A 23179-nucleotide genomic window follows, 5' to 3' on the forward strand; every position below is an offset into this window, starting at 1 on the left:
AATCGAGCTGCAGCTGTTGGCACCTCGGCTACTGAGGCAGGAGTAATGGGATCGAGGCCATTTGATGTTTTTTATTTTGCTTTTGCCTTTTTTGAAGGTTAATGACACTGCCTTCTGCCTCCACTGTACAAGTAACTAGCCACTACAAGCAAGCCTGAATTATCAGTCATCATTCCTGATTGGGTTTAGCTTAAGGCTCAAAACTTTGACTTGGCGCCCGTGGTTGCCTTGATTTTCTGCAGCTTTTCTCATTACCTTTGCATCACCTTTCTGCCAGACTGGAGTGATCTCCAGGGTTGATTTCCAAGTTTTGCACAATGAGTGTTCATATGACCGGATAGCATTATACAATATACTGATTTAATCGATGGCGCGAGCAGTCACTTAGACAGTAGCATTCACTCTGTCTCCCTCTCTTCTCTGCCTTTTCTCAACCATGGCAATTGGAAGAGACATAGCATAATCTAGGTGCTTATTCCATTTTTGCATATAGTAGATCGAACGTCTCAGGTGGAACAGGGTAGACAGCCAATTGGCGTTGGGCCGATGATTATGACGACGTATGAAATTGTAATCTATGTTATCTCAGAAATAGGAAAAGATTAGTAAAGCATAAGGTTCTAGTCTTTGGCATCGGCGAAGTCCACCGGTTACTGTACGTAGACATGGACCCCGCCGTGCCGATGTCGGTTCTCCTGGGGCACGGAGTATGTAGCAAAGAACAGAGGAACAAGAAACTGCAAATTTTCGCCATGCGTAGTACAAAAATGCCATGCCTGTATGCAGGAGAACTTTATGAGGTATTAGAAGTAGCCGATCTGAAATTTGAGTCATACAGAACAAAAAAGACCGAAAAAAATGCCACGGTGATTGAGGGGGACCTATGAGCGCATTCGGCGCAACCCTTGCTCCACCCCGCAACAAAGTGAAATTTTTCGACTATTTTTTTGCCGCCGAGCGAGCGAAGGAAGATTACTACGCAAATGGGCACACCGCCCACTCCACTTTATGACTCTTACTTCTCTTGATTCTCCCCTCTCTTGAACATAAATATCGTCCGAGAAACTTACTTGACCCCGGGTATTGAGCTTAATCCATTATACCCTGACCCTTAACCACCGCCACTACCCCTCCATAACCCCACCAACTTCTATACCCACAATGTGTCCCGGTGCCGACCCCGAGCCCGCTGTGCAGGCCAATGGCGCCAACGGCCATGACGGTATGTCAATTTTGTCTTGCAGAGCTCGATGTTGTACCCAGTCAAGACGAAGGAGTTCTAATTGCAAGATTGCGAGCAGGCTTCACTGGCATTGAGACTCGCCAGAACCCTCACCCCTCCGCCTCCCGCAACCCTTACGGCCACAACGTGGGCGTCACCGATTTCCTGAGCAATGTCTCCCGGTTCAAGATCATTGAGAGCACTCTGCGTGAGGGTGAGCAGTTTGCCAATGCTTTCTTCGACACCGAGAAGAAGATTGAGATCGCCAAGGCTTTGGACGAGTTCGGTGTGGACTACGTGAGTCATTCGCTATACCGGCAGCAACGTATCTAAGACTGACAATTTCCATTTTAGATTGAGCTTACTAGCCCCTGCGCTTCCGAGCAGTCTCGTGCCGACTGCGAGGCTATCTGCAAGCTTGGTCTGAAGGCCAAGGTACGTTATTTATCTCGGTGGCAAATTCCCGAGAAATGGGAGTTCTCGGCTCAAATCTCGAGGCTAATTGTGATGTAGATCCTCACCCACATTCGCTGCCACATGGATGATGCCCGTGTTGCTGTTGAGACTGGTGTTGATGGAGTGTGAGTCATGGAAGCAAAAGCTTAAGAATTTATGGGACTTATAACTGACCATTGAACCAGTGATGTCGTTATTGGTACCTCCTCCTACCTCCGTGAGCACTCCCACGGCAAGGACATGACCTACATCAAGAACACTGCTATCGAGGTCATTGAGTTCGTCAAGTCCAAGGGCATTGAGATCCGTTTCTCCAGCGAGGACTCCTTCCGTTCCGACCTGGTTGACCTTCTGTCCATCTACTCTGCCGTCGACAAGGTCGGTGTTCAGCGTGTTGGTATTGCCGACACCGTTGGCTGTGCCTCCCCCGCCAGGTTTACGAGCTCGTCCGTGTGCTCCGTGGTGTTGTCGGCTGTGACATCGAGACCCACTTCCACAACGACACTGGCTGCGCTATCGCCAATGCCTACTGTGCCCTTGAAGCCGGTGCCACCCACATTGATACCTCCGTTCTCGGTATCGGTGAGCGTAACGGTATCACCCCTCTGGGTGGTCTGATGGCCCGCATGATGGTCGCCGACCCCGAATACGTCAAGGGCAAGTACAAGCTCGAGAAGCTCAAGGACATTGAGGACCTCGTCGCTGAGGCTGTTGAGGTCAACATTCCCTTCAACAACTACATCACCGGTTTCTGTGCCTTCACCCACAAGGCTGGTATCCACGCCAAGGCTATCCTTAACAACCCCAGCACCTACGAGATCATCAACCCCGCTGATTTCGGTATGACCCGTTACGTGCACTTCGCCTCCCGTCTGACTGGCTGGAACGCCATCAAGTCTCGTGCTCAGCAGCTCAAGCTCGAGATGAGCGATGCTCAGTACAAGGAGTGCACTGCCAAGATCAAGGCTCTGGCTGACATCCGTCCCATTGCCGTTGACGACGCTGACAGCATCATCCGTGCCTACCACCGAAACCTCAAGTCTGGCGAGAACAAGCCCCTGATGGAATTGAACGCCGAGGAGCAGGCTATCTTCGCCGCCAAGGAGAAGGAGCTGGCTCTTGAGGCTGAGCGCAATGGCGTTCCCGTTTAAGCTTCTCCAACTATCATTCTTCCTTTGTGTTCAATAGCGTGCGTATTATTCGCCAGACCATTTCCGCGTCCATGAGCTTGCATAGCGGCAGCCCGCTTGAAAGTCAAGGTGCTGAGATATCTCTGATGATTTGATGTGTTTTATGTGTTTGGGAATTCTCCTTTTGTTATGTTCTCAGGCTTTGAGAAAAGTTTTGTGTTTTTTTATACACTTTGGAACCCAGAAAGGAAAAATTGGGTTAGTGTTGGGAGAGTTAGTCCTCTCTACTGTACATAAGCGCATAAGCCTATTTGGCTACAGCAATGAATAAGTCGACTTATAAGCTTGCAGCAAAATGTAAACTGAAATTGATGTAAGCAGAAAATCAACTTGAATGTCCATCAGCGTCCAATCTACAATATCAGATAAGACACATGTGGACTGCCTCGGCTTGGCTGACGTGAACGGGTACGGAGACTCGGACCTTACTTAATATCCACCTCCGCCCCATCATCTCCAATCTCCCCATCTGCATCGTTATTCCCCAGGATCATCCCACGGGCACAATGAGTTATTCGGCGTTCCCAGTCGCCTTGCAGAACAAACTGCAAGGCTATGGCCGTGCGTCCAGTGCCCATTTGTCCGCCGTAAATCTGGACCTGTAAGTAGGACTTTTCCCCGCGAAACCAACGCGGATCGGACTTGGCAGATCATTGCTAACAAATCCTCTCAATATTCACAGTATTCGCAACATTGTATTTGTACTCTTCCTTTTCCGTTATACCCGCAAAACCTTTTATTCCCTCCGCGGCTACGGCCTTTTCGGCAGCATCCGCAATGTCTACCTCGCCATCCGCCTGTTTTGTTACTCAGTCCTTTTGCGCACCCCCGGTGTGCGCGGCAAGGTCGACAAGGAGGTGAAGACTGCTTTGGATGATTTGCAGAAGAAGCTTGTGCCGACTGGTCCGGACACTGATCGGTACCTTACTCTTCCGAAGGAAGGTTGGAGTCCGGAGAAGGTCCGTGAGGAGCTCAAGAAACTCGCTGATATGAAGCACACGCGCTGGGAAGATGGCCGGGTGAGCGGTGCTGTGTATCATGGAGGCGAGGACCTTTTGAAACTCCAAACGGAGGCTTTTGGCCAATTTGGTGTTGCGAATCCGATTCATCCTGACGTCTTCCCTGGAGTTCGGAAAATGGAGGCTGAGGTTGTCTCTATGGTATGTGACTCCATGAGAGAAACCCGTCCAAGCAGACATGGGGTCATTGTATAGAAGCTAATTTAATATAGGTCTTGAACATGTTCAATGGCCCCTCTGATGGCGCTGGCGTCACCACCAGTGGTGGCTCAGAATCGATCATCATGGCTTGTCTGGGTGCCCGGCAAAAGGGATTCTTGGAGCGCGGTATCAAAGAGCCGGAAATGTGAGTTTGGTTCTTGAACATTCAGCCGTTTTGCGCTTACTGACGGTTTATAGGATCATTCCCGACACAGCCCACGCTGCTTTCATTAAGGCCTGCAACTACTTCAAGATCAAGCTGCACCGTGTTCCGTGTCCTGAGCCTGAGTTCCAGGTTGACATACATGCCGTGCGCCGTCTGATTAACCCCAACACTATTCTTCTTGTTGGATCTGCACCGAACTTCCCTCACGGAATGGTTGATGACATTCCCGCTTTGTCCCGTCTGGCGACCAAGTATAAGATTCCCCTCCACGTGGACTGCTGCTTGGGATCGTTCTGTATTGCCTCTCTCAAGAAGGCTGGGTTCCCCTCGCCGTATGAGGAGGAAGGCGGTTTTGACTTCCGCCAGCCTGGTGTCACTAGCATCAGTGTGGACACCCACAAGTATGGCTTCGCGCCCAAGGGTAACTCCGTTCTGCTCTACCGCAATAAAGCCTACCGAAGCCACCAGTACTTTGTGTACCCCGATTGGTCAGGTGGTGTCTACGCTTCGCCCTCGGTGGCTGGCTCACGACCAGGCGCTTTGATCGCTGGTTGCTGGGCTAGCTTGATGAGCGTCGGTGAGTCCGGTTACATCAACAGCTGTACCGAAATCATTAATGCCGCGCGCAAATTTGAGTCTGCTATTCGCGAGCACCCCGTCATCTCGCTGCACATGGAGCTCATCGGTAACCCGATGGTCAGCGTGATCGCCTTCCGCAGCAAGAACGGCGCCATCGATATCTACGATATTGCCGATGACTTGACTGCCATGGGATGGCACCTCAATGCTCTGCAATCGCCCCCGGCCATGCACTGCGCTTTCACCATCCCTACCGCCAAGGCTGTAGACCAACTCATCACTGATTTGGTCAAGGTCATTGACAAGGAACTTGAGAAGGCTGAGGAGCGTCGCAGGCAAGGAAAGTCATACATTTTGCAGCGTGGCGATACCTCCACCCTCTATGGTGTTGCCGGCAGCATCCCAGATAAGAGTGTCATCAGCCGCTTGGCCGTGGGCTTCCTTGACACTCTGTACAAAGCTTAAGCCTTGTATGCAAGATGCATTCTCTTTTCCTGTCTTTCAATGTATATTCAAGGTGGTTGCTACTGGTGCGGGGAACAGATGCCTAAATAAACCCCGAATTTGAAGTCGTTGACTGCGGAGGGAGCCGACGGAGCCACTCTTGGAGGCTCGCTCTCGTCTTCTAAACTGGACCTTGCGGCGTTTATGGTATGATTTTAAGCACGCCCTTCTATCTGCCTATGCAGACTGAACACACAAACGGCCAGCGCCTTTATCCTATTTTTAGTGACATCAATTCAAATTGCACATATTCCTTTTCAAGTGTATTGAGTCAATGTTCCGTATAATACATAGTCGGCGAGAGAGAAAGGAAAAGAGTAAGGCCACGGCTGAAACCAAGTGGCCATAGAAATAAAATACATGACATAGAAACAATAAGCCCGCTCCATGCAAAACATAAAAAAAGACAACCAGACAGTCTCCATGCACATCAAGTTCTGGAAAGAAAGGCTCGGGCAGAGTCCAGAAAGCTCCGTAACCAAGGAGATCCATAGACGATCCAGCGCTCATCCTCTCGGCCTTTCATTCCATTTCAAGAACAGAGATGGACCAACAGTATCTACTGCTGGAGCGACTCTCCCCGTTCCTGCGCAATGGTCTTCTCAACATAGTATCCCGGGTCAGGCTTCCGCTCGAGCCACACCTCATGCTGGCTCATGTAGTTCTCCACCTCCTTAACCTCGACAAGTTCCTTGACCTTCATGATCTGACCCGCAGCAGAGGACGACACGGGGTGGAAGACAGTGGCCATACGCTTCTTCAGACCAAGCGCCTTGAGGACGTCTGTTGTGCGGCGGGGAAGACCAATTGCCGATCGGAGGAGGGTGATACGGAAGTAGCTCATTTTGAAGGAGATTGAGGATGTTTGTAGTTGTCGGTGGGTTAGGCGTGCGCCGTTCGGAATAGATCGCTTTGCGCGGATAGGGTTGCGGACGGGTAGGTTCCCAGTAGTTGTGAATTGATGGAGTGGGAGGAGATAAGAGACGGCAGACAATTGAACTAATTGTCAATCCGCGCGTAACAAAAGTGGTCGAGTACGGAGTTCCTGATCAACGTGATCAGTGTACGATGCAAAGCCGCAAATTCCTGGGCGGTGACTCACGTGTATGGATTCTGCCGCTCCAGCCATTGGAGCTCCGCAGCTCTCCATCTCCAGGTGGAGCGACAAGTTGTACACGGTAATGCGGTGCTGGATCTCGGAGCCTGCTTAATGGCACAAACAAAATCCAATTTCTAAACGACAATACCATTGGTTTCAGACACATGCCCGCACCTTTCAACCGTTTCTGCACCTAAGAATCGAGCCGCACCGCGGTGCCTCCGATTACCGACCCTTACACCAATACCACCAGCTCCTCTCAACAATCATGGATAAGGCCGCCACAATGGCACAAAATGGCAGTACAGATGGCACGGTTGCAATGCCCCGACTTGGAGACCTGCTCCGACACCCGGAAGATCTAGACAAGATTGGGGGCTTGAAAGCCGAGTACCTGCGCAAGAAAACAGCCGTCGACTCACGGCTCCGCGAAGGCCTCCGCGACCAGCTCGAAGCCGTGCAGCGCAGTATCGGGACCTTGACTGAGGGCCAGCGCCAGGTGGCGAAGACGAGAGACGAATTGGCCGGAATCGACAAGTTATGCGCAGAATCGCAGGAGAGTGTGGAGGACTTCGCACAGATTGATAGGTTAGCGCGGATCCAGCGGGGCTTCGATGCGACATTGATGATGAAGAAGGGGCTGGGAAACTTCAGTGCAGATCTGCAGGAGGTTGAAGAGCTGCTAAGGGAGGATGATGATGATCTTGAGAATCAGCCAAACCTGCTACGGGCTCACATGCAAATTTCTCGACTAAGGGATTTCAGGGATGAGGCCATGGATCAGATCCGGAAGGCGCAGGACCCTAGTGCAGAGAATACTCTGATGGAGTATTTCCAGGGGTTGGACTCTGTTATTGATTGGTTTGATGATCATCTTGGGACGGCCTGCATGAACCTGATCCCGTTGATTCAGGAGGATAACAAGAGCATGGTTGTTCGATTGGCGGTTTTGGTGTATAATGAGGAGAAGAATGATGCTACCGTGCGGGCTTTGCAAGAAGCGCAAAAGGACCACAAGGACTTAGCTAGCCGGTTCAAGTCCATGAATATTGGACCGAAGACGGTTCGCGGTTACAAAGAGAAGCTCATACAGGCAATTGAATTCTACGCACAGAATCAATTCGACAATACCAAGGACCAATTCCTCGGTGATCCAGATCTTCTCGAAAAGAGTTTCCGGTGGTTCTTCAATGATCTTTTCACGGTCAAGCAGGGAATGCAGAACCTGGTGCCGAAAAAATGGAAGATCTACAAGACCTACACCGATATTTACCATCGCATGATGCACGACTTCCTTGTCTCTATGATTGATGACCCCGAGATTCCTGCAGACAATCTGCTAAAGATTATCCACTGGGGTGACAAGTATTACAAGAAGATGAAGAAACTCGACTGGATGCCGAATGAGCTTCAGCCCAACCTTCTTGATGACCGGGAGCCAGAACTTATCCGCCAGTGGCAGAGTGTCATTATCAGCGCCGTTGAAGAATGGATGGACCGCATTTTCGAGACTGAAAAGAAAGGACTTGTGGAGCGGCAACCAGATGCACTGGATACCAACGCAGAAGGCGTTTTCCGCACCAAGACACTCGCGGATATGTGGCGTATGCTTCATGAGCAGGTTGTCGCTGCGGGCGCATCTGAAAGAGCTGATGTGGTTGAAGGTATCATTGATGCCATGTTCCGTTCCCTGAAGGGCCGACAGAGCGCATGGCAATCCTTGATCGACGAAGAATGCAGCAAGGTCAAGGCTGCCGGTGCCGAACAGGCCGAGGGTATCCAATTGCTACAGGACTGGTTAGTCGGAGTGGCCAGCGATCAGATTGCCTGCATCGACGACAATGAAGAGACAGGCCAGATGGGCTATCTCTCAAGATTCAAGCGCGACATCGAGCCACTAGTGACACCCAAGTACATGGCGACACGGGCGAGCGAGGAGCTAGATGCACTACGCGACGGCTACGTGGATCTGAGCACACACTGCCTGGCGCAGTTCGTGCAGGTCATATTCGCAGTGGACCTCGCCACTGTGATCCCAGATCTGTTCACCGCAAAGTGGTACGGCGAGTACACCATCAAGCGGATCACATCCACCTTCGAAGATTACATGACCGACTACACTCCCGTCCTGCACCCATCCCTAGTCGACATCCTTGTGGAGGAACTCTCCGACGAATTGCTAGTCCGGTACCTATCCTCTGTCCGCAACAAGGGCGTCAAATTCCGCCGCAACGTAGATCCATTCACAGAAAAGTTCAAAGACGATGTCCTTACTGTCTTTGCCTTCTTCCAGAAATACGAGGACTCCTTCGAAGGAACCATCAAGCAAAAATGGCGTCTTGTGGACTGGCTGGTCCGCCTGCTCGAAGCCGAAAAGGGCCAGGGAGTCGTCAGTGTCTACGAGGCTTTCAAGCTGGAGTACTGGGATCTTCAGCTCTCATGGGTCGAGGCTGTCTTGCGTACCCGTGATGACTTTGAGCGAAGCATGATCAGTGCTGTTAAAGCCAAGGCTGCAGAGTTGTCTGTTGAAAGAGGCGTAGAGACCATCATGAGCCGAGTGAGGTGATTGATTTATGCCACTTGAAGAACCCGGAGGAAGGAAACTAACAGCCACTGGGTATTGGAATTGGGAATTGGTCCCAAGCTGGCTTGGGATGGAACCTTGAGCCATTTTGTCAACGAATTAGCAAGCAACTTCTACTGTAGCGCCACGAATAATAGAAATGAATTTGATCTGACCAACTACGTGGTTTAAGCTGTAGTCCACTCGACATCATTTACCGGGGACCGAAACCCCGACGCGCAACAGTGGTATACTCCTGGCCAAGCCGCGCTTTCAACCCGTCAGTATCGCCATCAAGATCAAGCTTCTTCGCTCCCATCTCACAGATAGTCACCGAGTCAATCGGAATTGTTTTCGCCCAGACGAATGGATGCTTTGGCTTAGCCGGTACAGACGCAGAAGGGGGAGTAGAAACGGCCTGCCGACGCGGCACTGTCCTCGCTTCATCGGCATAATAGTCTTTATACCGATCCAGAAGTTTTCTCGCATCAAACTCAAAGCGCGTCACCGTTTTCTTGCCCTTAGCAGATTGTGTGGTAGAATTTGAAGAACCACGCGCGGGCTTCGGTTGCCGCACGTAAATCGTGTTTACAATCGTCGCATGCAGAAGAAGTGGCCGTAATTTCGATTGTCGGGCAAGAGCCGCAGCATAAGGATCCAGTTCGGTCGTCTCCCGAGCGCTAGATAATCCCGGTTGATTCTGTTTTCGATCTGGAACACTGCTCCTCGCAGGCTCTTTGTTCTTGGTGTTCCCTGTCGACTCAATCAGGAAACCCGCTTCGAGAAATTTATCCCGCAGCATCAGGCAGAATGGGTACAGGCGGCCTGTGGAGTCGACAGGCGAGGCATGTAGAACGGTAGCTGAATTTGCTCTGGGTAGTGCATGCAGAGATTCCAGAGAGATGGACAAGGGTTTGGGAGGTCTCGCCACATCGTTTGCTGGTTTGGGGGAATTTCGCTTTTTCTTTCGGAGCGCTACTTGTTCCGCCTCGTGCATCAGCTTGGCTAGGTCGAGCGACCGTAGAAAAGAGATGGCTTCGTCTAAACGACGTTTGCTTGGGAGGCTCATGACGCCGAGTGTTAGATGCAGCGTGCCCAGGGGACGAATAGCGCCCTCGGGGATGGGGGGCCGCGAGGCATCTCTTGACGGTTGAGCATGGTTTTGGAGTAAGTCCGCAACTGGAACTGGTGGATTATCCTTTTTGAAAGCAGCTATTGATGCTTCCAGCTGAGGGATCGAGTTCAAATTGACCAACGGGAGACAGAGAAAATGCGTGATAGGAGGACGCTTCTCCGGGGGTGGCCCTTTGCGCTTCCCCGTCATGGCTCTGCGTGTTTGAAATAATCCATGTGCATAGAAGAAAGAAGTAGGAGTATGTAGAGGCCTACGAGGCCACAAGATGCTCATTAGGAAGTTTGATGGATGTACATGGAAACGGACAAAACCGCTCCGCCTGGACCGGGTAATTTACATACGGTAACTGACTGTCCATGACTGTTTTGTTTCGGGTCCAGAAAGAAGACAACGCCAGATACTTACGTGCATACCTCGCTACCTACTCTGGTACTGCATACTGAGTTTATGTCTGTTACTCTCGTGAAACGTGCCCTTGTACAATTGGAACCTCCCTTATTACGACGCTTGGACCATCTGAACATGAGCGCATTCGTGCATCCAAGTTCGCATGCTGGATCGTGGCAGGAAATTTGTTGCAAGGTGAACCTAGATGAGGAAGAGAGATATTATCCGCCCAAACGCCGGTGAGAAGACACAAACCAAGAATGTAAACCACGACGTCGAGCTGAAATCTCACCTAGAAGTGTCGGCTGAGCAGAGGGTAGGAAACAGATAACCTGCAGCTCAGGCTTCAAGAGCAACAATCCAAGACCAGTCACGGCTCCTTGAAAGGGTTCGTGGCAATCTACAATGAGCGGGGGCTTGGGGTGGAAATCACGTTTCCTCGCAGCAATTGGCTTACTGGTGAGATCCTCCACCCCCGGGGACACCATAGAACATAGGAAGGTGGATCATATAGCAGCCGATGCAGTACCTCGATACCTGTCTTCTACTGGGTAGCGATACTCTACCTAGTTGGACTACTGCACGTAAACGTGATGTTTGTGGATTCAGCGGTCATGATCTAGTCATATTTGCAAGATTAGGGTATCTAGTAGCATCATGTAGGATGAGCAACTGAGTAGTAGAGATAGTATTCATAAGCCAACAAGTCGGCAAAGAAGAGCAGTACTGTGAATAGCCTCATGCCTACCTCGACTCCTTCTGTCGTCCCTCCAGCACACGCATCACATCATCCACACTGTCCTTGTCTCCCTTCTTTTTCTTGGGTCCACGCTTCCGCTTCTTGGCACCACGATCCTCAAAGTCCAGTAGCACAGCGTCCTCATCTTCGTCGTCCTCGTTCCGACTGCCTCCAAACCCGAGATCCATATCCGCAGCATCCATGGCATCCCGTCGTCGAGCTTCCTCGAGGAACTTCTTTTGCCGCAGGGAAGACTCGGTGGAGTCGCCCTCGTCTTCAGCGGATGGCGAGGCCTGCCGGAGAGCGGCTGCTCGCTTAAGCGCAGCGAGAATAGTCGGGTCCTTTGTGAGAGGGTTGGAACGGTCTTCAGGCTCTTCTTCAGCAGCCGTAGAAGAAGAAGCAGTAGCAAAGTAGTTGCGAGGTTTGGAAAAAGGTGCCTCAGCAGCAGGTTTCTGGTTCTCGTCTTGGACAGCCTTCTCCTCTTTCCGTGGCTTGACTGTATCCTTCGCCTCCCCTTCTTCATCGGATGAAGAGTCATCTTCATCCTCGATACCAGCAAGAGGATTATAATCGGCGCCAACATCCGCAAAGATATCGCCATCATCATCCTCTTCTAGCGCAGCGCTAGCAGCAATCTTAGCCGCAATCTCAGCCGGAACTTCCATACCAAGAGGCTTCGCATCCTTATCTGGCATAGGCATCGTATCACGCTTAACATATTCACCAGGCTTATCAAGCCAGCGTGTTTTCCGTTTCGTGTTGCCCTCCGCATCAGTGATAAGCAAAACCTCCCTCCTCCTTCCACTCTCATCCGTCTCCACAAATCGCTTCTTCTCCGGCTTGCCACCACCAAGCTTCTTAAACTTAGCTCCCAACACTGACTCAGGCGGTGGAGCTGGCACCCTCGCAGCAGCCCGCTTACTCTTCAACTCCTGTAGAATCTCATCCCTGGTCTTCTTCCGTGCTGGCGGGGGCGCCATCGTGCCCTTCTTCTTCTCCTTTTGTTCTTTTGGTGCAGCTTGGATCTCTTCCATTCCCTTTTCTTCCATGAGGCGCTCAAATGCCTCGTCCGCATCTTCGCCGACAAGCGCTTCGTCCGCGGGAGCGGGCTCCGATTTCTCGGGTGCCTGTGAGACGTCTTCGCCGGCCCTGGCTCGGCGTAGTAATGCCCAGTCCAGACCCTTGACCATATGCGTACTTCCAGTGTCTCCACCGACTCCAAGCTCCTTTTGCAATTTCTCGAATGTGGCCTGGTCAATTTGGCCCAGCTTCACCATATCCTCCAGCGCCTTGATGCGCTTCGAGATATCATCTCCCTCTTCTTCAGCATTCGCATTGCGCAGTTGTGCGCGATCTTGATAGCCGGCTGGTAACTTGGAGCCCTTCGGTGCAGCAGAGGACTTGAAACGTTTTGTGGGTCGGTCGCCTCCTTCGCGACGCTGTTCTGCGAGCTGGCGGGCAAAATCGACACCAGTTACGGCGCGCCTAGACGATGCAAGCATTTCATAGTTAGCAGAGCTCCGAGTTGTACACTGGCTAAGGAGGGGGAAACGTACGGGGTCATGGGAATGCTGGATCGCATTCGCGAACCGAGTAACCCGCCGCCTGGTGTTGCGCTGCCCGGGGCTGCATTTCGGGACGAGGGTGAGGATTTCTCTCCAGACTTGGCCGAGGAGGTATTGTCGGCTATCAGCCGTCGGAACTGCTCGTTGTTCATGGCTGTGATTTGGGCATCAAAAACGTTGTAGGTCGACGTCAGTTTTAGCATCTGCGCGTTCTTGGCGCGTGCGATAAGGGCTATCTTATCAGTAGTTGAAGCCGGACAATATACAGCTTAGGAAAGCTACCAGAGAGATGTGAACCTTCATAAGTCATGAAATCTGAAATTACACTATCTAGTCAAAGGTATTTCCCCAAACCAGTCTTCGGGCCTACCCCATCAATTGTATATATTCACTAAACAGTTCACCGCACCACCATATCGTACTGAAATTCCATATCATTACGCATAGTTATTGATGCCCATCTAAAGCGCAAAAACATTACTTAATGATTTATAAAAATCCACCTAAAGCTTTCTAACCACTAGTAATTGTCTCGTCACCCTTTATACAATCACATTAGTTTTACGTATAGTATTCCTCACCATAATTCCGGTACATACCCCTGAAGGTACTATTAAATACTACTATATCTTCCTCTATAAATAAGCTTTAGGTACATTCTAAGAAGTTCTTGTTTTAACAACATGTAAACAATGTTGAAGGGGTTTAAAAGCTCAGTGAATGCCTCGGCGGGTCCTCCATATCTGCACATAAACTTTCAAACCGCTCTATCGTCACCAAAGCCATATGAATCTTCAAATTATCTTCTCAGAATACTTCTCTATAGTCATGGGTTAAAGTGAAACTTTTTTTGAAGCGAGCCCTCTTAATACTGAGTGGTACATGCCTTCCCAAAAGTTAATTGGTTGGGGTGACCCTACCGGACCCGCACTTGGGGAAATACTTACGGTCCCCATTGTATTCGTTTTGGATCATTTGAACTCTGGGGCTCGCTATATGTCTAAGCGTTATAGCCATCGCCCTGAGCTGGTGTTCCCTAGACTGCTTCTACTAAAGTCAAGGACATGAAGGACTGACATGAAGTGCTTGCCTGAGTAAAGTGTAAGAACCTGTTAACACGCCATGGTACTGAGAACAGTCGAACGAAGTGAGGTATGGAAAGTCCTCGAATTCGATATACATCGTCATCAAAAGTACAGGATAGGAATGGCCAATAATCAACAGGATCAATCAGGAAGGAGGGGAGAAAAAGAAATACAAGTATCATTAACAAACCCACCGCTAGCCGGAATATTCGCCTTCCATATGAAATGATAACCGCAGCGCAGGGGATAAAACAGCAGACAAAACCGTACAATTTGCTTTTGGTCAATGACGTTCATTATATCGTTTCCCATCCACCATTGTTAATCTCGGACTCTAGTTTGCGGCTGATGGTTGCGGGGATTGAGTGAGACAGCCACACGTCGCGCAAGAGCCGGTCGTAACGCTTTTGGTTCAGAATCAATTGGCGATTGCGTCGAAGACCGGGGTCTACCTCGCCGTGGCGGTCGAGATAAGGAGCATAGTGCCAAGATCCGTTTTGATTGTGGAGGTAAAGAACTGTGCACTTGCGGATGTTTATGAAGAGACCGATATTCTTTCCGCATCTGTATTGGGATGTTAGTTTTCTGACACAACTTTTTTGAAAAAGTGAAATTTAAATCAAGGATATTGGTTAGGGAATCATACTTTTGAACATGTTGGTTGCAGCCACCCAGCTTGTTATGCATGCAGCATACTGCCTGAGAGCAAAAGATATCACCGCAGAAGAGACAGATACTTGGGTCACTGAGCTCCTTCTTGGAACTGGGGCAGCGGCGCCTGTTTGCCTCTTCGATCAGGCTGTCAAAGTATTTGGGCAAGCCAACAAGTTCGAAGATGGCTGGGTGTGGAAGACTGGGCCACAGGCGGTGATCCTCGAAGCGAATGCCCGAGCGCGAGGCATTCCAGTGGAAGATCCATCCGGAAATGATAGCATCGAATGGACTGCTGCTTGTTCGTGCTGGATTAATGGTCATCAAGATCTCGTCAAGGGAAGGTAAATGAAGAGCCTTGGTGAGTCTGTCCAATTCGGACGAGGCAACGTCAGTGAAACCGGTGTTAGGGAAATCGACACCGTGCTGAACATTCAGAAGGATAACAGTCTTGCGCAGGAAGGTAAGAGCGTAGCTTGAAACGAGACGGCGCAGAGCAATGATGATGCCGGGAGTTGCTGACTCCTCTCCATCCTTAACGAAACCGCTTGCTGCAGGCCACGAGGATCCCTCGGCGCGACCGACGGAGTTGGCCCTGAGCTCAGAGACAACTGATTCAAAGAAATGTTTCGTCACATCGTACCGGGCAGTTGAAAGGTCATCATCGGTGAAACTGTCCTCTCCTTGAATGGCGACCTCTTCCTTCAGACCTAGTGGCCAAAGGATGAATGTAACAGCGACCTTGACAATCTCAGCCACGTAGCACATCTGAATCAGATGTCGCATATCAATGTTGAAAACTGGCAGTAGGGAGAGCGAGCACTCTGCGAGGAACACAAAAGTATCCATGGCAAGCAGAGGCTCAATGTTCCGAACATCGTTCAGCAGTGGCGTGCCGCTCAGGCAGGGATGCCCGACGAGCAACTGACAGATCTTCTGCCGATGCATCTCCTGGAATTCTAGAGCTGGGCGGCTCTTCGTATTGTTGCGCGCAGAAACAATTCCAACAGCAGCGTATGTAAGCGCGGTCTCAGCCAAGACACGGAGATGTGTCAATGTCAATGGTGGAATCTTGTCTAGCAGGGTAGACCCAGGTTCCGAGTCAATACCACGTTGAGCGATCTCGACCGCGGCAATACTGAAACCGAAGCTTCGAATCAGAGAGTCCGTGTGAACGAGGTCATCATTGTTGATCGTATCAGGGCTGTTGTTGAAGATGGAGTTGATGTGATTCATTTTGATGGTCTTCTTCAGACGCTTATAGATCTGAAATAGTTCAGTCATTGGACTATGCGGGTTGGAAGCTTGCTGAAGAGGACTTGATGGGGAGATTTCTTCGGAGCCAGGGAAGAGACCAGGCATATCGATCCGCACGTTATTCGAAATGAATTGTCCGGGCGCTGATTGGGTGATTGCCGGGATTGAAGAGGGTATTATGAGCTGGGCGACCTTGGAAGCCAGCGGAGGAACCATCGATTTCGAGAGATAGTCGACGAACAAATCAGTATAAGATTGCGGATACCCCTTGTCCTTCTCAACCATGAGCACAGGGAAATTTTGCGACTGGTTCAAAGAGTTCTTGAGGCCTGTGTTCATGAAGTCCTCGAAAGAGGAGGATGTGCTCAATGCACCAGGGTAGGACTCCTCCTTACCCTTCCAGGTGATTGGCAGGAATGCATTACCTAGAGCTTTGCACAGAGGGCACACAAACTCCTTGAGTCCGGTGTTCTCGGGGTGGTTCCGAGCAATTTGTTGGCTATGCCGTCTGTGTGTGGCCGCATAGTAGACCTCGAAGCAAGAGTAATGCATAATGTGTCCACAACCAGTTGTCACTGGTCCCCGCAAAGTGCTCTTCGGGTTGAAACCCTTACTGAGGCCAACCTTTTCACTGATAACTTCACCACCAGATGAATCCAGCCGACGAATTGTGGTTCGGTTTTCTCCAGATACACCAAAAGGACGGATTTCTTCAGCAGATCTATCCAAGCTGCAGGGTGTTCTGATGGCCTCGCGGATTCGATCAGGGTCTCTGATGTCGGTCTGTCTTAGAATCGTGCTGTCCTGCAGCAATGCGAATGTGCCATAGAGTCTCGAGTCGTTTGTCTCCTCCTGACACAAGATGCAGGTTCCACTGGGGTATTTCCAGACCTTTGTTTCAGGTGCAGCTTCAGTCTCGGATCCCAGGTCACTGAAATCTTCTTCACCCCAGTCAATATCACCTTGACTGTTCAAGAAGTTTTGTTGCTGCTGTTGGAATTGAGCCATCACTCGCGCCTGTCTCTCCACAGCCTGCTTCTTCTTAAGTTCCTTCTCGTTGTCAATATCGATCGCGGGTGAGTTTGTATCAATACGATCAAATGGGAATTTGAGAGAAGCGGTCGCAGAAGTGTAGGTGCGGGGACGCTTTTGCCACAGGCGCTTGAGAATATGACGAATCTTAGGTCCACATGAAACGAATTCGTTTGTCACCGATATCCTTTCCAAAAGACCAACTATAGTCAAGTTACCAGCCTTGATTTCCCTGGATTTAGAAAGGGCATGTAGGTTGAAAGACCTCTCTTGCTCGGCTTCCGGACTATCGTCTTGAGTCTCATCCTCGAGAACCGCAGCAAGAATGAGATGCAGGATCACCTGAAGGAAAGTTTCCACGCGAGTAGGCGGAATTGATGGAGTGCACTCTTTGCAGAAGATAACATATTCAAGGCACTGGTGGACAAGCTGCGCAAACAGCATTGTTCCGGTGAAACCTGCCAGATCAGAGAAGACGCCAGAGCTAATGGTTCGAAGCTTCGGCTCATAGACAATGTCAATGGCCTTCTTTCCTGTCTTCTTAGCCATCCACTCCCTGTATATATTCTCTGCCTCATCTCGCTGGTTCTTGGTGTAGTGTGCACTGTACGGGTCCACAAGATCAAGGTACTCCGGTTTCAACTCAAATGTACCAGAGTCACTCAAGCCCTCGGGAGGACGGAAGTTTGCGACCTCTTCCAGCACATCTTGGAACTCGTCCGATTCAAGAAGTTTGTCGCTCAGGCGGGTTGAGAGATCGGAGAATGAGAGCGGCTTGAAGCACAGAACGTGAGCAATGTCTCGGCTAATGTTCTCTTTGGTCATATGAGCGCTGTCATCAATCGCCGTCAAGGAGGTGCGATCGGTCAACAAAATGACCAGCAGGTGGACAAATTCTTCGGCGACATCAACAATCTGAGAATCCTCATAACCAGCACGAGGCATGTAGTTGCGAGCCATCCAATCAACCACTCCGAATCGATGCGCGATGGAAGCAAGAACCCTGCTCGGGTCACATGTCACCAGAGCAGTCTGCAGAAGGAAGATGTCTCGGTAGTAGGCGAAATCGCGGGAGGAAACTCCGCGATATTGGGACATCTGGTGCCGAAGACTAAGGCCATTGCGAACCCACATGCCAGCCTTCATCTGCGCAAGCCAAGCACACACTCTCAGAGGGTAATCGAACATGGTCAACAGCAAATCTTCAGGTCCAAGAGCCAAAAGAGTATCATCAATATTCTTGTTATCGGCTTCTTTGGCAGCATGGAGCTCATTTCTGGCATCCATAGCAGCATCGAAGAGGACTTTGCGCAGAACGTCGCTGCTTACATCACGACCACACTCAATGAGCCATGACAGAGTATAGTGGAGAGCATGGTGGAAACTGATGGAGCCTTTTTCAACGACAAATTCCACTACACGGTGGCAAGGAATCTGGCCAGAAGAACCGACCTCGAAGTCAAATGGGTACAATGTCTTGAATCGAACCTCTTCTTTGATCTCGGCCTGATCAAAGCGCTTGCGCTCCACGCCTGCAGAATGTATAATCGCGGTGATTGTTGTGGTCTTGATTGCCCGCAGAAGATTCTGTCCATTATCAATTTCAGGATTTCTGAACGCTTCACAGAACTGTCGACAGAGACGATTTATCTCGCGCATGAGAATAGAAGCACTGATCCAAGCATCCGTTTCATACTCTACATGCTCACCGACGGCGCGAACATTCGGACAGATACCCTGAGAGAGCTTCACAAGATCCAAGAACTGAGGCAGGTATTGCTCTTCCGTCCGCACACGATGCTGCACGTATTCGGATTGGAGCAGATAGCGGAGATCAAGGAAGAAGTGATACAAGCGTCTGTTGGTTACCGAGCCTGCATCGAATGCTAGAGTGGCATTTGGATTGACAGCTTGCGGCTCTCCGACCTGTCTTGTCGTCAGGAAAGTATATAGAATGGACATGACTTTAGTAAGGAAGTTTCCACGGAGCACAATCTCCTCGGTGATGGAGGGAGTGGTCAGAAGTTGCAAAGTGAGGTTGACAATGGAATGGTCAGGTTCACGGTCTGCAACCAAGTAAAGCTGAGCTAGGGCCGTGTATAGGGCAGACAAGCGGAGACCCATGATGCGCTTGAACTGGGGCACGTTGACAACGGTGCTGATATACAAGTCTCGCAGATCAGTGCGAGTCTTCTTCCAGAGTCTCAGATCAAAGAGAATCAACCAATCCAGACGAGTCCGCTGCCACAGATCTTCATACGCTGCAACTTTCTCGCCAGCAGCCGGAAGGGGAGGCCGGACTTGCCAGTGCCCTTCTGTTCTTCCTGGCTTTGGTTTGACCACACCTGAAGGGGTTCGTGGGATGGAAACGAAGCTATTGGGGTCGGGTGTCTGATCATCCATCTCACGGGAAGGAGTTGAATTGGACTGATCATGTGGCGGCTGCTCCTCTTCCTCTGTTTCTTCGGCTGTGGGCTCAGGTGGTGGCTGCCGCAAGCCAGTTAGGCCCGCTAGGATACGGTGGGCTAAGGCAAGCTCGTCTGGTCCGAACTGGTCTCCTCCAGCACCCATGTCCATTTCCATGTCCTCGTCACCGTCCCCATCAGCCTCAGCTTGCAGGCGGGTGAGTTCCATATCCATGTCATCATCTTCGTCATCGGCATCGTCATGGGCTTCTCCATAATCCTCATCCTCGTCGACCTCGTTTGTCTGATCAATAGCATCCTCGTCATCTTCATCTTCATCATCGTCATCGGTTCGCAGAACTAGATTGCCATGAGTGGGAAGGCTGAGCATGAAGGTGCGGCCACCTAAGTGCTCCGCCCTTTCATGGTCGTCAATTCCCTTCATACCAATATCCGCATTGTAACCTCCACTGCCTTTCCTCCAGGGAACAAGGAGCTCTTCACAGATGATTTGGCGGAAAATTTCATTATCCTCGAGTATACTGCATCCCGCGATATCTGCCAACCATTCAACGAGCGTTGCACACATTTGCTCTCTGAATGTGTCGCGTGCAGACCGAATGGTGACAGTGACCTTGATCTCCTCAATAATCTTCGACACAGCTAGCAATCTCTGCAGATCTTTCGAATGCTTGATAACACTTCGACCCATGTCGTTCGTCTCATGGGCTCGTGCAACACCAAAGCTATCCCTTTCACGGCAAGCACGGGTCACTTGATGAGCTACATCTCGGATAGTGTGTTTCTCGTCATTCCACAGCAAGAGCGAGTATTCAGGCTCCTCCTCTGCTTGATCGCCCGCGTCTGACCAGTCAGGGCACAGTCGCGATGCCTCTTCATCCTGCTTGATACCTTCGATGGTCTTGGGCAGACGTAGCTGCTCCGGCGAACAAGAAATAACATCGCAGAAATAATCTAAGACACGCGAAATGGTAAGGCGAATAGAAGATACTAAGTCTGCAGGCAGCTGCCGCTGAGCACGCTCTTTGCCCTTGACATTACCACTATCGGTATGGATCGCGCAGAACAGAGGTAGTCGCCAGGCTTCATCATCGCCGCAGTCACAGCAACCGCAGTTGCCAGAGGATAGAGAAATCTGGTACTGGTGTCCCGTGTGGTCAGATGCATCGAAGCATCTGCTACACAACACGCAGGTTTCGTCCGCAGCACACGTTATACATCGGTAAGTCGCCTCTCCGGCGCGGAAGATGTGACCGCAGCGTTTTCCTCGCGCTGCTTCTGTGTATTCTGCACCCTCTCGAGCTCCCTGAGCTTCAGCAAGTTTCCATGCTCCAGTAGGCACACCTTCGGGGAACAGGTGGTGTATCAGCTCCTCGTTGTGCCCCACGAGCGATCGAAAGAGCAGCTCTAGTAGGTCTCTCTCCGCCTGTGGGCTGTATCGGTAGTTGTGCTGGGCTGGTAATCGTAGAAGGCCATCGCCAAGGACTTTCTCACATTCTGTGAGCATAAGCATGGCTTAAGACTCTCGGATGGAAGTAGAGGGTCGGAGCCGCTCGGCACAAGTGTGAAATTGGGAAGGTTGTTGGCGCACTCAGTGGGCTGAAGCAGCAAAAAACATTCAAGGGTTTATAAAAGGTATACGGTCGGAAAGCGAGCGTCCAGCGTGTCGGGAAGCACCTGCTTTGGGGGGATCGATTGTAAGTCGACTTCACCGAGGATTTGTAGTGGGGGGAGAATCGACAAGATGTGGATCGAACAATTAGGTCAGACCTTACAGATTTGCGAGGCGGTCGAAGATCGGACGAAGGTCCACAAGAGTTGGACGTAGACAAATTGCGATGTAGAACAGAAGGCCAAGTTCGGAGATAAGCGTTACAATTAGGGACAAGTGGGAAAGGGCATTTTTCTAGCATTTTTCGTTATGACATCGACGGAGCGGTCTCGCTCCCAAACGCCACAGACGATCGCGAACACCACATCTTACGGAGTACATATATCCGTGAATCAACACATCATATTTGAGTCCAGAATACAAATTTCCAATGTAAATAAAAAGGCTCTATCGCGTACAAACTCGCGGGCTGGAATGGGTAATAATGAGGAATCCAGCCGATCGCTTTTCCTGCTTCTGCTTTCCCCTTTGACCGTAGACCTACACGGTAGAAGTCACCAGATCCCGGTGATTGATTTACTCATCGTCCTCCTCCTCAGCAGCGGCAAGGTAGCGGGGCTTGATGTCCTTCCATTGGCGCTGTAAGCAAAGATAACCAGTTAGCGAGATGTCACCGGGTATGTCTCGGTAGAGGAAGAAGATAGGGTCGGATGATGTAACATACGCCGGCGTTCCAGGAGTCCCAGATCTTGTTGGAGGCGGTATCGAAGGAACTGTTTCGCGAAGCTTTGGTCAGGAATTGAGTATCATTCGGGGGTTCATGGATGTAACGCACATCTCGAAAGCGAAGGCACCGGCGAAGATAGCGGTCAGGTAGACAGCGTTCTTGCGGAAGAGGGACCTAAACACGATTCGAGGACAACGGTTAGACTTGAAGGCGACAACGGCGACCATCGGATCGGATTGAGGGTGGGGAGACGTGCTGGTAGATAGCGTTGGAGATCTGTTATGCGCGGTTAGCCAGGGAGTCGTGTATGGCGCAAAGCACCATTGAAGATGGGGGTGACATACGCCGGCCATTGTGATGGAAAGGAAGGTGTTGACACAACCTAGGAAAGCAAAGGGAGATCTGGGGAATTGAGATGAGAGAGAGAGTGAGAAGGACGGAAGTTCGCAGGACGAAAAGCTGCGGGAATTCCCGGTTCGCTGATTGGCCCGTCCACACTGACTACTCCGGCCATCCGTCAAGTTTGCATTGTTTCTTTTCATACATTTGGGCTCTTGAGAGTCGCCCCTGGTGATCTTTCGATTTCTCTGCTGATTGTTTCTTCTTTTTTTTTTCCTAAATTTATCCTACACCCTCCAACCACCATGTCCTCTAACGTCTCGAAAGCCGGGATCACCACCGATGCAACCGGTGCAAGCTACATCCCCTCATCGGTCCGTGCAGATGGTTCCAAACGTCGAGAAATTCGCGTTCGCCCTGGTTACAAGCCCCCAGAGGATGTCGAGCTTTACAAGAACCGTGCTGCCGCCGCGTGGAAAAATCGTGAAAAAAGCGGGGTGCCGGGTGCAGAGCCCTTGAGCAGTGGAGACGACAAATCCGCAGCGACAGACGCCACAGCTGCCAGCAATAAGAACGCAAAGCGCCGCGAAGCGAAACGTCAAGCGAAGCAGGTCGAGGCTTCGGGATCTTCAAATGAGAAGAAGGGACCTGGCTCAGACAATTGGCGTGTGCCCGCCAAAAAGGACGAAACCCCCACTGAGCCTGAGCCCGTTGATCTGGAGGCGGAGAAGGAAAAGAAAGCACGCAACCTCAAAAAGAAGCTCAGACAAGCACGAGACCTGCGCGACAAAAAGAACCAGGGAGAGGCCTTGCTGCCCGAGCAGCTTGAGAAGGTCATCAAAATTCACGAATTGGTTCGGCAACTCGAAACGCTCGGATTCGATTCCAATGGGGAAGCAAAGGAGGATGGCCAGGAAAAAGCTTGAGGACATATCTGAGTGCTCTCGTCAATTCAATATGGCTGGCCCGGTCGAGTCTTACTCGAATCTTACGATCAGGATGGTTACACGCGGGCAAGCCCCTGTGTGCACCTTCGACATACTAGTGACAGCATCCCCAAGCTATACACCCGATACCATCTGCAGCCCGATGTGAGTTGAATACATTCCCATTTTCGAAGGTTTTGTGTGCAACCAAATACACAATTGTGGCATTGGAGCAACTTTGAAGCTTGCAGAGAGGAAATCCGTGGTGTTCCCAATTCCACCCCTCCCGGATGGATATT

General features: G+C 50.7%; 9 protein-coding genes across 9 annotated transcripts; 4 read left to right on the forward strand and 5 right to left on the reverse strand.

Moving 5' to 3' along the window:
• Positions 1-1161: 1161 nt before the first annotated feature.
• Positions 1162-2829, forward strand: hcsA (homocitrate synthase; the record flags this gene model as incomplete). Its single annotated transcript, XM_057116178.1, has 6 exons — positions 1162-1222; positions 1302-1519; positions 1577-1657; positions 1736-1803; positions 1864-2089; positions 2113-2829. The coding sequence occupies 6 exons, from the start codon at positions 1162-1164 to the stop codon at positions 2827-2829; spliced, it is 1371 nt and encodes a 456-aa protein (XP_056972061.1).
• A 545-nt stretch (positions 2830-3374) lies between these two features.
• N7484_005760 (sphinganine-1-phosphate aldolase DPL1) lies at positions 3375-5298 on the forward strand (the record flags this gene model as incomplete). Its single annotated transcript, XM_057116179.1, has 4 exons — positions 3375-3469; positions 3551-4028; positions 4100-4233; positions 4287-5298. The coding sequence occupies 4 exons, from the start codon at positions 3375-3377 to the stop codon at positions 5296-5298; spliced, it is 1719 nt and encodes a 572-aa protein (XP_056972062.1).
• Positions 5299-5896: 598 nt separating this feature from the next.
• N7484_005761 (mitochondrial 54S ribosomal protein uL30m) lies at positions 5897-6181 on the reverse strand (the record flags this gene model as incomplete). The annotated part of the gene is made up of 1 exon (XM_057116180.1): positions 5897-6181. One exon carries the CDS (start codon positions 6179-6181, stop codon positions 5897-5899), a length of 285 nt encoding a protein of 94 aa, XP_056972063.1.
• A 541-nt stretch (positions 6182-6722) lies between these two features.
• Positions 6723-9002, forward strand: N7484_005762 (SNARE-binding exocyst subunit SEC6; the record flags this gene model as incomplete). The annotated part of the gene is made up of 1 exon (XM_057116181.1): positions 6723-9002. One exon carries the CDS (start codon positions 6723-6725, stop codon positions 9000-9002), a length of 2280 nt encoding a protein of 759 aa, XP_056972064.1.
• Positions 9003-9213: 211 nt separating this feature from the next.
• On the reverse strand, positions 9214-10323 carry N7484_005763 (uncharacterized protein; the record flags this gene model as incomplete). The annotated part of the gene is made up of 1 exon (XM_057116182.1): positions 9214-10323. One exon carries the CDS (start codon positions 10321-10323, stop codon positions 9214-9216), a length of 1110 nt encoding a protein of 369 aa, XP_056972065.1.
• A 942-nt stretch (positions 10324-11265) lies between these two features.
• Positions 11266-12977, reverse strand: N7484_005764 (uncharacterized protein; the record flags this gene model as incomplete). The annotated part of the gene is made up of 2 exons (XM_057116183.1): positions 11266-12745; positions 12817-12977. 2 exons carry the CDS (start codon positions 12975-12977, stop codon positions 11266-11268), a joined length of 1641 nt encoding a protein of 546 aa, XP_056972066.1.
• A 1229-nt stretch (positions 12978-14206) lies between these two features.
• On the reverse strand, positions 14207-20789 carry N7484_005765 (putative ubiquitin-protein ligase E3 component (UBR1); the record flags this gene model as incomplete). The annotated part of the gene is made up of 2 exons (XM_057116184.1): positions 14207-14474; positions 14557-20789. The coding sequence occupies 2 exons, from the start codon at positions 20787-20789 to the stop codon at positions 14207-14209; spliced, it is 6501 nt and encodes a 2166-aa protein (XP_056972067.1).
• Positions 20790-21464: 675 nt separating this feature from the next.
• On the reverse strand, positions 21465-21968 carry N7484_005766 (cytochrome b-c1 complex subunit 9; the record flags this gene model as incomplete). The annotated part of the gene is made up of 5 exons (XM_057116185.1): positions 21465-21527; positions 21613-21661; positions 21724-21789; positions 21872-21891; positions 21960-21968. 5 exons carry the CDS (start codon positions 21966-21968, stop codon positions 21465-21467), a joined length of 207 nt encoding a protein of 68 aa, XP_056972068.1.
• Positions 21969-22259: 291 nt separating this feature from the next.
• Positions 22260-22880, forward strand: N7484_005767 (putative RNA binding protein Pym; the record flags this gene model as incomplete). Its single annotated transcript, XM_057116186.1, has 1 exon — positions 22260-22880. The coding sequence occupies one exon, from the start codon at positions 22260-22262 to the stop codon at positions 22878-22880; it is 621 nt and encodes a 206-aa protein (XP_056972069.1).
• Between the last annotated feature and the right edge of the window lie 299 nt (positions 22881-23179).

This window comes from Penicillium longicatenatum (genome assembly GCF_028827895.1).
Source record: "Penicillium longicatenatum strain IBT 33135 chromosome Unknown contig_3_segment0_segment0, whole genome shotgun sequence".
In the NCBI taxonomy this organism is placed as follows: domain Eukaryota; kingdom Fungi; phylum Ascomycota; class Eurotiomycetes; order Eurotiales; family Aspergillaceae; genus Penicillium; species Penicillium longicatenatum.